We start from the raw sequence: 13,032 nt of genomic DNA, 5'->3' as shown, positions 1-13,032 counted from the left end.
TGTTTTGCTCCTGTTTGTCTTCCTCTGTAATGTTTTCTAGCATCCACCGGTGTCTTTACTTCTCTTTTTAGTTCCTATGGTTTTAGAGCACTTGTTTAGAGCGTCTGTTTTTTTGTTTTTTTTTTTATTGTACATATTAAGCTTTATTGCTTGCAGACACCGCTAGGTGGGTTTTTGTTATTTCAGAATCCCTTAGCCAGATTCTAATCTGAATTCTTTTAGCGGTTTTTGGTCTCTCCTTTTTACAGACCCTTTTTTCACACTTTTACGATGCTCAATCAAAAAGTGCTCAATCTTGAGCCCAAGGATTTGCATTGAAAACATACATGAAAAAAATTCATCATTCTGATTGGCTAAGACAAATAAAATGCAGTTTTCAAGTAACAATACAAAAGGGATGTAGTGCAAGATCCTATATGGGGGAGGAGGGGGAGGGGGAAGGGGTTTGCATAACGGGTAACATTAAAAAAGTAGGCCAGGCAACAATAAAACTTTCCCTCTAAAGGCTTCCCATCCATTTATCGTACCTACCCTAGTTCTAAAATTACGATGTCAACGGTAGAATTTCCAGATTCTGTTAATTTTACTCCGGAATTTTCTAGACTACTGCAAGCTTACATCAGATTTGTAAAGAACCTACCTATATCTTTTTCTTCTGTGGCCCTTATAGGACATGCGATGTTTTTCGATGGCAAGTGACATGGACTCCAAGAAAAAAACTGAACAGAAACACCCTAAGTATTTGAAGAGGTTGCAAAAAGCGATAGAGCACGGTAGTTTATTAGGGACATGCGGGCTTTTCTCCTAATCGCAACTTATCATATGCGGCAGGACATATGTGATTATCATTTTATAAGGCTTTCATAGCCGCACATTCAAAGTATCAACGCTCGTCTTGTCAGCCTCTCAATGTTTGAAATTTCTTTGGGATCTTTAAAGATCTTGAAAGGCCCTCTAAATTCCTTCTCGAGTGTCATGAATGAATCAGAACAGAGAAAAAAAAATTTTCTGTCATTAAGGCTGCTTACAATATATTATAAAACAAGTAGCTGTCTTAACGTAATGGCAAACATCTGAGTAAATAGGTAAATAAATAAATGAAATATTTTCCAATCGCTCAGACAAAAGCAGCGTTTCAACGCAATATCATTTCATATTTTGGTTTTCTATAATATTGCTATTTTAATGCTATGTCACATGATCCAGCCAGGCATATGGTACATTCACTAATATTAGGAATTTACCATCACGCGAGTTACGATTTTAGGCTCTGCAAGAGTTTTGATCACTGACCAATGTAGTTCATGGCTCTTCAACTGTGACATTGCCATGAGTAAGATTTTTGAATGCAGACCAGTTAATAACAGAACCATGAGGTACGCTGCAATTTGTGTACTGAGCGGCAATGTCGCTTTCGGACAGAACTTTATCCCACATGTTGACACTTGCCAATCGGCCATGAAGAGTTTGGTTACGATCAAAGCCTCCGCCGACAGAGTCTTGGTCTTGTCCAAGCACCAGGGAGCCGCCAGCCTTAAGTGTATAATTCTTAGTCGCATGATTCGTTTCCTGTCCGGTAAATTGGCCATCTTTATAGAGTTTCGTTACTCCCTGAGTGTTTCCCCAGGTGAGACACACGTGTTGCCAGGTATTATCGTAGAGATTTTTCGAGGTAAACCTGAAAAAAAAAAAAAAGAACAAAACAAAAAGCAAACAATATAAAATATATTTGATTATTCAAGGCTCTCCATTTTCATTGTCACTAAGTCAGTCAGTAGAGTCATTCAGTCTGTCGGTAAGGGGTCGGTCAGTTAAAGGTAATATGTAAGTGGCCTGTCAGTCAGTCACTCTGTCAACTAGTCAGTCTGTCAGTCAGTCAGTCCGTAAAACAGTCAGTAAATTGTCAATCAGTTAATCAATCGTTTGTCAATCACTTAATGGTTCGTACAGTCAAGCTTCCATTCGTTCAGTGCCTTTCATTCACTCATTCATTCATTCATTCATGCAGTCAGTCAATCAATCTCTTATTATGCAATTACTTGGAAAATAGAGACCTTGCTCACCGTAGAGTCTCCGTGGCTCAGTGGTAGAGCATCGGAATGCAGAATCCGGAGGTCTGAGGTTCGATTCCTCATAAGGAATCAGAAATTTTTATTTGGTCCCATGCTCGTGACAAGACAACAAACATCTTTCTCTATTTATGAAATGCTTAATGAGCTAATTTCATCTATGCTATATCAAAGTATCATCTGAGCTACTATGTCGAAAGCCGGGTTGGTTAAGAAATCTCATCCTTTTATGGCTGGACCGTAATAAACGAATCCTCGTCTCTTAATAGACTTCTGTGTCCTATTGAGCATAGTGATCTAAATCACATTTTAAATAAGTGACCAGAATAGTAATTAGCAAAGCGTAAGGAAAATACGTCTAGATTTGTTTTGGTCAAAGATTAACATGTTTGTTATTTAAATCATGATAAGTAAAGAGAAAGAAGCCAAGGCTTTTCGTTTGTTTGTATGTTCAACTTTCTCTCTCTCTTCAAGCGTCAGGAAAGAGCCAATCGTAGCATTTCCTGTATCATGACTTAATGTGGTTTAAATAAGAAATTCCCCGACCGACTATTAAAAAACACGATATCCAGCATTACCGGAACAACTCGTCGCCAACATAAAAATCTGTTTGTGTTGGATAAATCTCGATAATCATGTCATTGTCCTTTTGTTTAGTGGCATAGCTGACGAAAATCTGATCCCCATGGTCTTGAACAAGTTTGATGAAAAAACACAGCGACAACTGGCTGAGATCTGAAGCTATGGCTGGATTCTTCATGGCGTAATTTTCTGTAGAACGCGGCTCCGGAAACACCATAAGGTACTCTATAACAGAGAAAATGAATTGCAGAAATTTTAGACAGTTGTTTGAGCAACTGCGCTTTCTTCAATTAATTTTCCCACTTCAGAAGTATTCAGTATTTGTATATATCTTCTAGTGTTCTTCATAAATGCTGCACGCTCATCGGGGACGATAGCATAACAGTGTTCACTTGTAAGCAACATAGAATAAGACTCAATCCTGCCTTGTTGTCAAGTTTGGATGACCCGCAGTTCTAGTTACTTAGGTAATTCATAGTTTGCCCTCGCAGTTTCTTTGCGAGGTGGCTGGTTCGAGTTGCACCCTCATCAAATGTGTAAGGCAATAACGTAGTAATTAACAAAGTAGAGTATGAAGAATCGTCGTATAGATGTCGTGGTTAATGCATAGAGTGAAGAAGGCAAAATACGAAGTTATCACTTACTAGTGAATATGCATGTACACGCACCCAAGTGTGTGCGTGTATTTGTGCACGCGCTTGTGCCTATTTTTTGCCTTTGTTACTACACCACCACTTTTACACGACACTATATATACTATACGGGTGTTAGTTGTGTTCGATATTTATTACCGTAGGTAAGTTTACGTGAAATCCTTTAAAACTTGGACATATCATTTCGTTTCCCCTTTGAGGATTTTCGTCTCTGCTCACGTTATAATAACGTCAATTACGGCGCTTGGCATGTTTACAAACCGTTGTTACCTCAGTAGTTCTTCTGTTGCTGCTTACCGACTCGCTTGTTCCGAAATTCCACTTTTAATTAACGAAAAAAAGCTAGAGAGAAGTCCGGAAAATGGTCGGTCAGATGATCAAATTGGCAGATGATGGGACAGCTTTAGCTCAGCTACGTGTTTTGTACTCTGATATAGCACGCTCTTTCTACCAATGACAACGCGCGTTACATCCGAACATTTTTTCGTTTGGCTGTCTTCTGTGAGTTCTGCTTTTAACCTGCTACCGCCGTTTATGTTTTTCGATTGTCCGTCCACCAGCTTCATTGATGAAAAGGTGGTTGAACGGAGTTTGTAAACTAAAACAAGTCAAACTATCGAAATCTGTTACCAGGCACCGTTCACATGGTAAGTTAATCCGATTTTAGTAGTTTTCGTCCTCTCAGACGTAGCTTAGTACTTTGCTGGCGAGTGGCACAGTCAACTTAGCCCGCAAACGTCTGCGCAAGTGCGACTTTTGTGTCGGTTGGGTAGCGCGCTTTCAAATTGTCAGAACCAATTTGTCTGGCAGAAGCTTTAAGCCACCACACAAAATTGTAAGTTTAGGTGTACAATGTTTTTGATAAAGCTCAAATCAAAAAAGTGAATTAACAAGAAACACATGATTAAGTTTGGTAATTTGGAATTATCAAGTTGAGTTGATAACGTAAACTGGCCTCTGTTAAGAGTTTAACCCATCCCTCCGATGAAGGGCCAACGCTCCAAACGTCAGCTTTGAAAGTGTTATCGGTCGGCTAGTTTACGTTTTCAACTCAGGTGACATTACCAAATTATCTTGTTCTACCCCAGTTCCTCTCCCAGCTTTGCGTGAGAAATTGGCACGTACCTGGCAAAAACTGATCCTCTCACGCATGCAGAGAAAATTTTGGAAAGACAAGTAACCAGGTCATCATGGCGGTCAGACACGTCCGTATGGGCGGCACATTATTGTGTCTTTTATTCCTTGTCGTACTTCTACGAGAATTTCGTGAGTCATCAAACTGCAGTTTTATGCATCCCGAACGCTGTACGCGACTGGTTATTTCACTCCACTTAACAACGTCAAGTGCTCACTACAAACTACCTTTCAAGCTCGCATCGAGGCGTTTTAATGGAGGAAGATTATTATTCACTGCTACTGGTGTTGGTACATTTCAAGCGCAAAGATTGTTGATTTATGGAGATGTTTCACCTCACCCTGGTCCGAGAAAGAAGCCTACGAAATATCCTTGTGGTGAATGTTCTAAATCCGTAAGAAGCAATCAAGACGCCATTTTATGTTCTGAGTGCAACACCTGGTCACATGCAAGATGTCTGAATATGTCGAACTGGACCTTTCAGTACTATCTTAATAATCCATCTGTCGACTGGATATGTTCTTTCTGTGCCTTGTCGAAGTTTAGCGATTCATTCTTTTCCACCTTGAATAGTTCCACGCATGAAAGCGCGAGCGACACTGAGCTGGACCTTAGTTCACAACCTTCGGACATGAAGTTAATTAGAAACGAAAATCGCAAGGAATGCATTATAGCAAACCTAAATGTAAACAGTTTACCAAGCAAATTTGAGGAGATCAAGGAGTGGCTAACGAACAGAGCCTTCGACATTCTATCCATACAGGAAACTAAGATCGATCGATCCTTTCCTAACTCTCAATTTTATGTTAACGGGTACAAGTTATTTCGCCGTGACAGGACGAAAGGTGGTGACGGTCTTGCCGTCTTTATTCGCGATAACATCGCCGCAACATGTAAGAAAGGCATTACAACATCAGTGGAATCACTCTTATTCGATCTACACATCGGACAAAGACGCTTTGCTTTAGTCAGTGCCTACAAGCCTCCTTTTGTTAACAATGCTACTTTCAGAACTGAATTGACTACAGTCCTGGATCAAGCGATATCTCTCTGCGTAAACGTGGTTTGTCTTGGTGATCTAAATTGTGACATAATTCATCCGTTTATGAATAATAACCAAGGCAAATGCCTTTTGGATATTTGCGATATCTATGACCTCGACGCATTAATTAAAGAACTGACAAGAATTTCAACAACCAGAGCTTCTTGCCTGGACGTCATTCTTTCAAATGTGCCCATGTTTATGAGATCGTCTGGCGCTATCGAAACAGGAATCAGTGATCATCTGCTAGTTTACACGGTTCTCAAAACTAAAATGTTACATGCTAACGCCGAAGTCGTCAAGAAACGGATATTCAAGACCTTTAACCGAGATGATTTTCAGAAAGATCTCAGTCGAGTTCCTTTTCATGCTGCATACGTTTTTGATGATATAGACGATGTTTACTGGTGCTGGGAGACGTTATATAACTAGGTGTTAGATGACCACGCACCAATGCGATCTTTCAAACGACGATCTTCAGTAGAATCGAAGTTTATCACTCCTGAAATTCGGAGAGAAATGGTGGAACGAAAACGGCTCAAGAAAAAATTTCATAGATCACGTAATCAGTGTGATTGGGAGAGCTACCGTCTAGTGCGCAACAAAGTAGTTGGTATGAGAAGAAAATCTATACGTAGACATTTTGAGAAGCTGTGTTCGGAAAAATATGCAGGTCAAAAGAAGTTTTGGCGTGCCATCAAGCCTTATGTTAATTCCCGGAAGAATGTAGACAATAGCGGAATAACATTAAAGGAGGGTGACAAAACCATCAGGAATCCTCAAGAGGTGACCGAGACATTAAATAATTTCTTCACAAGCTGTAGTCAAAGTACCAAAGAACAAAATCAAAACGGCTATCCAGTAGATTTATCGCACATATCAAATAACTTAATAAGCAGGCCGAATGTGTCGCTAAGCAACACTAATCCACCAGAAGTTTACGAGGTAATAAGGAAACTTGCTCCAAACAAGGCTTCTGGTTGTGATGGGATCCCTCCACTAGCAGTTAAAGAATCGATGGATGTCTTATGCTTCCCTCTTAGTACACTGATTAATCATGTTTTAACTTCAACTAAGATACCACAACAGTGGAAACTTGGCGAGGTCACTCCAATTCTCAAAAAAGACTGCAGCCTATTAAAAACTAACTATCGGCCGATAACGATTCTGCCAGCTTTATCGAAGGTTTTCGAAAAAATTATTCATTGCCGAATAAGCCCGTATTTTGAAGAAATTTATCACAAATATGTGTTTGTTTTTCGGAAATATCACGGCTGCGACTCAGCACTTCTTAGTCTAACCGAACAATGGAAAAAAGAAATTGATAACAATAAATTGATCGATCTGGTCTCTATGGACTTGTCCAAGGCTTTCGACACCTTACCTCATGAACTGATTGTTTTGAAATTAAAAGAATATGGAGCAGATGAAGCAACAACCTCCCTGATAAAAGATTATTTATCAAATCGATTCCAAAGGGTGAGACTGGGGATACGCTTTCCAACTGGCAACCTATATGCAATGGTGTACCACAGGGATCCATCCTCGGCCCTTTATTATTCAACATCTTCATGAACGATCTTTCATATGTCATCAAGAAGTGCACTCTGTCCACTTACGCTGAAGACACTCAAATCTTTTTCGCCGACAATCAACTCTCCAAAGTTGAAGAAACAATCAACAATGATCTTCTTAGTGCTGATATATGGTTTGCGCGTAATGGTATGAAGAGGAACAGTTCAAAATACCAGGCTATGGTGTTGGGAAAACACAAAGGAACTGATGAACCAGTGTTTAAGTGTGAGGAGTCACAACTTCCCATATCCAACATAATGGAACTTCTTGGCGTGACAATCGATGATAAATTAAATTTTGAAAAGCACATTGCTAAAATATGTAGAAAAGTCAGTCAAAAAGTCGCCGTATTAAAAAGGATGCAGAAAATGTTGTCTTTTGAGACTAGAAGGGATCTTTATAAAGCTTTCATTTTACCACACTTTAATTACTGCTCCGAAACGTGGCACTTCTGTAATAAAAAGTCATCTGACAAGTTAGAGTTGGTGAACAGACGTGCGCTCCGTTTTGTTTTTAGAGATAAGTCCTCGCCTTATGAGGAACTTTGCAAGCGTATCGGTCTCTCAAGTCTTCGTGAACAGCAATTAGCGAAAATATTGTCCACTGTCTTTAAGATATTAGCCAGTGATGCAGGTCCAAAAAGCTTACGTGATCTTATAACAGTTAGGTGCTCCACTTATAACCTTAGGGGCACCACAATACTGGACCTCCCAAAAGTAAAACTAACAACCTTCGGGTTAAGATCATGGAGATATGCTGCATCGAAATTATAGAACGCTTTACCGGACGAGTCTCGAAAGATACAAACATTTACTACTTTTAAAAATTACTTAAAAACATTAGATCTCACGGGACAGTGAGGGTCTATCCTTTATTATATTTACTGTTTTTAATGATTACATTTTGTACATTTCACTTGGTGACAACATTGTTAAATTCTTATATTTTAATATTAGCTAGTTCTTAATCTTAATTTATTTAAATTTATATACCTTCACAAGGCTTTATAATTTCCTTTTCTCTTTTTATTTCGTGGCGTACCTGTAAACTAGCTTTTAGCTAAGCGTTCTGACTACGTTAAATAAATTGATTGATTGATTGATTGATTGCACGACTTATGAGCGCTGTGCTGGCTCTGCCATAATAGGTAAATTCAGTTTCATTCGAGCAGGAGGTCTACGGTTTCCTCTATCTCTTACAAGTCGATGATGAATATGGCTGGAAACAGCTAGCAGTTTTTTTAGACACCCACCGACTGCATTGAAAGCGCTCAAAAGAAAATTTTCCTTTCCGCAGTTCAACGAATTTTTCTGATGTGTTCACCAACGGTTTAAATTTTGACGTAGCAGGTGTCATGGCAATCACTTTTGATATGTGCATGTTATGGGGAAATACTGTTTAAGTGCCTATGACATGTATTGTTTTGTATTTTCTGGTTGATAGCTGTTTTTAAAATTAGAAATAATCGACCTTAGCGCTTCCGAATTCTCTTTGACCATTTTTTTGGGCATGAAAAGAAGGGAGATGAAGTGCGCGGCCCAAACTATCGTTACATAGCTGTGATGTAGAAAACTGTGAAGACATGTCGGCCACTATGGTAGAGAAAGGAGAAACCTAAAAGAAAGGACGAACGTATTGGATGGCCGGAGCGCCAAATGATGTTAGCCTACAAGAATAATACACATATACCGGGTATTTCTACACACTACTTTCCAAAGGATGTAGCTATATGGCGAAAGTGGACACGTTTTGATCGTCGATGTCGAGGAGATTTTACACTTCAATTTCGTCAGCCTTATGCTCCTTACTGGCTCCGAAGACGCCTGTTACGAACATACACCACTAGCTTTAGTCAATTCAGGGGAAGATAAACAATGAAATCAGCTAAGAAAAATGCCGATTGATGAAATTTCATGTCACAGGCACTAAAGAGTTTTTTGGGTTGATCTCGTAGAATCTTCAATATATTTTTTTTCTCAACCTCAGGAAAATTCTTTTTGGGCCGTATCCTCGCATTTGAGAAAATATCAACAAATTGAATGACTCAAAATTCAAAATTACTCCTAATTTTCCAGCTTCTACGCGAAATTATTCATATACCGATCTCTTAATCAAGTTCAGATCCAAAACCAAAATATCTAAGTTGAGAAAAAATCTATAGAAGATTTTACGAGATTGACCCAAAAAACTGTGTGACGGGAAATCCCTGTGTATAAGCATATTAACTGTGGTTGCCTCGAAACGCGCACTACTTCAAACTTAAATCGTTTTCTGAACGCGTGTAAATTTCGTTGGACTTCGTGAAGGGATAATCGCTTTTTGAGCGCTTTTAATATGTATTCGGTATAGGTGTCTCGGAAAACTGTTTCGAGCTACCTTAGCTCTAAGGTGGAATATTAACTGACCTATTTTGCATCTCTGTTTTCCTTCTGGTCCCGAGGAACAGCTGCAGTCATTATCAACTGATGTATAAAGAATAGGGAAAATAAGTAATTATTGGAAAATTTCTGATTGCAAAAGTAAGCCAGTGTGAAGTCAAATGGCGACGAGTGATGACTCAGTAGGAATCAGATACGGCAAGCACGCCCGCGAAATATTTTTGAAAATATTGTTCTAGAAACTAAAACTTTACCTTTTTCGCAGTGGCTTCCTGTGTACGCTTTCGTACAGCGACACTTGTAGCTGTTTTTCCGGTAAAGAGGTACACAAGTTCCATCGTTTTGACAGGGCAACATCGAGCAAGGAGACTAAGACCGAGAAAATCAATTACTTACTCCCTTGATAAAAACCGATTAGAGACGAATAGTAAAAAAACGACTAAAATGGCTTGCAACGAGAGATATGTTTATGTTAAACAACTGAATAAAATTTGCTCAAATGCTTTCAACTGGTTTTAGTTATTATCAGGATGAAATAATAATAATGATAATAAAACGTGATAATAAGATAAAGTAGAAAAAGAAGAAGAATTTTACCGCAATACTGTAGTGATACCAAAGATGGTTGGTGATGAACTTGTCTGAATGAGTGTAATGGTCAGATGGAAGCAGTTCACATAGCAGATTGTCAATGTTATCATCCAAATCTGCCAAGTTGAAGGACAAACATGGATCCTTCGCGAGACACTTGAACGCGCACTCAGAGGAGTGTTGGACCAGTTCTGTACCAACAGTTGCAATGTTCAAATAATAGCCTTCGTGAGCAAGAAAATTGGCGAAGACAAACCCAACGTTTGGCGCATGTCCTGCGTTTGATAAAGAAATGAAAATGACCAATTAAAACGGTTTTGGCTTATACTTTAAAACACGATGTGGGCATCAGGAAAACTAAGAAGAAATGAACGCGAGTATCACTGCAACGGAAGAAAGATGATACCTTTTGAAGACTGCACAAAACTCGCCGATACAACCAAAGCAAGAAAATTGGCAGATAAATAGAAAAAAGCCATCTTATTCTTGTAGCTCAAACAGAAATGGTTTTCATGGTGAGAAAGGATTTTGTAATGCCACAAACATGCAGCATTAAGCTTTTCCCACGGGCTTTGCAAATCTGCTACGGTTAATGACACGCGATATCTTGTCATCAATTAGTAATTTGGTTTCCTTTTTAGGCGTTTGGCCTCTTGATTTGCTCCTGTTTGTCTTCCTCTGTAAATGTTCTCTAGCGCCCCTGGGTTTCTTTATTTTTCTTTTTTAGGCACTATGGTTTTAGAGCGCTATAGTTTTTGATGTGTAAATTCAGAAGAGAAATAATGTTACAAAATGTTGTCTCGTCGCTCATGGCACCCTCGCAAGCCATGAATTAAATGAGGAAATTTGGTGATGATATGTCGGATCGTTGAGCTACAAGGGCATTCTATTTATTTATTTTTTGAAGCTCTCGTTTCAAGAGATAGCTTTGAAAATATATTTCAACCCGTTTCTCCCGCCCTTCCTTGTCAATATTCGAAGCGTTGAATTGAAGATACAGTCAAGATAATCAAGCTCAAGGGCAATTATTTCTTCATAATTTTGAAGCCCGTGTTGACATGAAGTCTTTATAAACCAGGTTAATAAACCAAGTTTCCTCGGCCCAGAAGGTATTGTCCGTAGCCTTACATTAAAGACAGTTAGTCATGATTATTAGGGTGGTAAAGTCATGATGGTATCTTCATTTATTCACTTATGTATTTTTTGAAGTTCTCTCTAGAAGAGAAGCATGATAGAATGTATTTTTGTATTGAATTAAGTTTTTTCTACCAGCCGAAACGCCTAGATAGCAATCATTATGATTATAATGCTTCGCCAGCCAGTTTCATTTTCTACTTCCCATGCTGTTAGCCGTGCAGCAAGTCTCCAAAGATCAGCATGAATAATTTAACATAAGAAGAACAGATAGATTAATCAGAGTGTACAGGGAAAATGATAATTAGAGCTCAAAAACTGGCTAGTATTTGGTTGTTAAATTTGTAAAATCTATTTGCCAACTCTTACTGCGATCGAAGAGACGGCGACTAGGCACCACCTGCTATGATTAAATGTTTCTGCATGGGGTTAGGTTTTTTTTTTTTTTCGGTGCTAAGCAAGCAGGGTATAGAGTTTCAAACAAACATTTATCTTTAACTTGGCCTTAGCTTGGCCTTAATACAGATGCGTTTCATGAATAACTAAAATTTAGGAGTAATTTAACATTTTTTTCCCCTTTTTACACTTGGCGGGATGGAAAATTGTCAACAGTTACAAGTTAATTTTATCTTACAATGATGGTAAATATATACGCCTATACTGTATATATTGCTTTGTATATTCCGAAATATTCAGTTTACTCTAGAAATTTTTTAAATTGTACTGTTTTGAAATGCCGTAATGATCCATTTTTATGCAACACTTTTTAATATTGCAAATTAACAATTGGTTCATACGTCTGCGTGCGTTAATTTGTTTTCTCTTTTGGACGTTTAGCTTCGGCTAGAGATAAAACCCGAATAACGACCGAATAGTCGCGAATAGTGACGAATATTGGCGAATAGTGACGAATCAGTAGTGGCTAATAGTGACAAATAAAAGCGAATAGAGACGGATAGTCGCGAATAGTGACGAATAATAAAAATAAATGAATTAATAATGAAATAAAATAGAACTAACACACAACAGAAAGTAAAATGCTGTGAGCCTAGAACAACGAAAGCCCCATATGAGCTGATAAGGCCACCGGCCGGCACGACACTTTCTAGCTGACGAATTCATACTTGCGCGTAGATCGTAATACTTGGATCATGCGATATCAACATGTTTGAAAAAAGTTCAAGGTGTGATTGCCACGAAGACGTCGATAAGTTTCTCCAGTCAAAAACACCAACATACATTTGGGCACAGGCATCCCAAGCTCTCGATCTTTGGTATTAAGTTACAGTAAACGACTCAATTTTAAAACACATACAACGAACATTTTCTTTAGAAGGAGAACCAAAATTAGGCTAACTCCGCAAAACACGAGTCCCAACTTTCGAAGAGAAGATAGTCGAAATTCCCATCGTTCTTGGCGATTCTGTCCCCTGACTGTAAACATGCTGTGACGTCATAGTTAAATATGACGATAACAAACAATGAGTTCTGGTTTATTGAGCGCTTAGCATGGCAATCTTGTCCTATGCGATTGAGCACTGCTAAATCCTTTAAAACACACGTCCACAGAGCCTTGGAAACCTTTAGCTGAAGACACAAACTGATCGGACAAGAAGAACGACATATGCATCGAGACGAACGAATAATATGCTCTCCTCTTCTCTTAGGACTTCTAGCTGCTATTGTTGCCAACTTAGAGATTTTTTGGATTCAAAAGTGTGTATATACCGATTATTTGATTTATATATTTCTTGATTATATAAAGCAGTTTGCCTTCCTCCTAGGAATAGGAAACCTAGAAATGAATAACACACTAAAATAGCTTCTTTTCAACAAAGTAAGCAGTTAGACAACAAGCGATGCACTGTAGAAG

General features: G+C 38.7%; 1 protein-coding gene and 1 long non-coding RNA gene across 2 annotated transcripts; both read right to left on the bottom strand.

The window, feature by feature from the left end:
- Positions 1–641: 641 nt before the first annotated feature.
- LOC131774472 (pentraxin-4-like) lies at positions 642–9,497 on the bottom strand. Its single transcript, XM_059090497.2, has 3 exons — positions 9,462–9,497; positions 2,648–2,876; positions 642–1,678 (listed from the first exon to the last, which is right to left on the bottom strand). The coding sequence occupies exons 2-3, from the start codon at positions 2,866–2,868 to the stop codon at positions 1,303–1,305; spliced, it is 597 nt and encodes a 198-aa protein (XP_058946480.2). The 5' UTR covers positions 2,869–2,876; positions 9,462–9,497; the 3' UTR covers positions 642–1,302.
- A 197-nt stretch (positions 9,498–9,694) lies between these two features.
- Positions 9,695–10,527, bottom strand: LOC136279869 (uncharacterized). Its single transcript, XR_010717037.1, has 3 exons — positions 10,432–10,527; positions 10,032–10,300; positions 9,695–9,803 (listed from the first exon to the last, which is right to left on the bottom strand). It is a non-coding gene; the product is annotated as an uncharacterized lncRNA (long non-coding RNA).
- Positions 10,528–13,032: the final 2,505 nt, after the last annotated feature.

Source organism: Pocillopora verrucosa, chromosome 3 (assembly GCF_036669915.1).
Source record: "Pocillopora verrucosa isolate sample1 chromosome 3, ASM3666991v2, whole genome shotgun sequence".
NCBI classification, from domain to species: Eukaryota; Metazoa; Cnidaria; class Anthozoa; order Scleractinia; family Pocilloporidae; genus Pocillopora; species Pocillopora verrucosa.
Note: the sequence above shows the minus strand (reverse complement) of the source record. Positions and strands in the feature narration are given on the sequence as shown.

What these genes read in the sequence shown, in the direction of transcription:
- LOC131774472 (XM_059090497.2), bottom strand. Translation starts at nt 2,868, where the DNA reads ATGGTGTTTCCGGAGCCGCGTTCTACAGAAAATTACGCCATGAAGAAT. An exon ending in GTTGGCGACGAGTTGTTCCG is followed by an intron (nt 1,679 to 2,647) that starts GTAATGCTGGAT and finishes TTTTTTTTTCAG; the next exon opens with GTTTACCTCGAAAAATCTCT.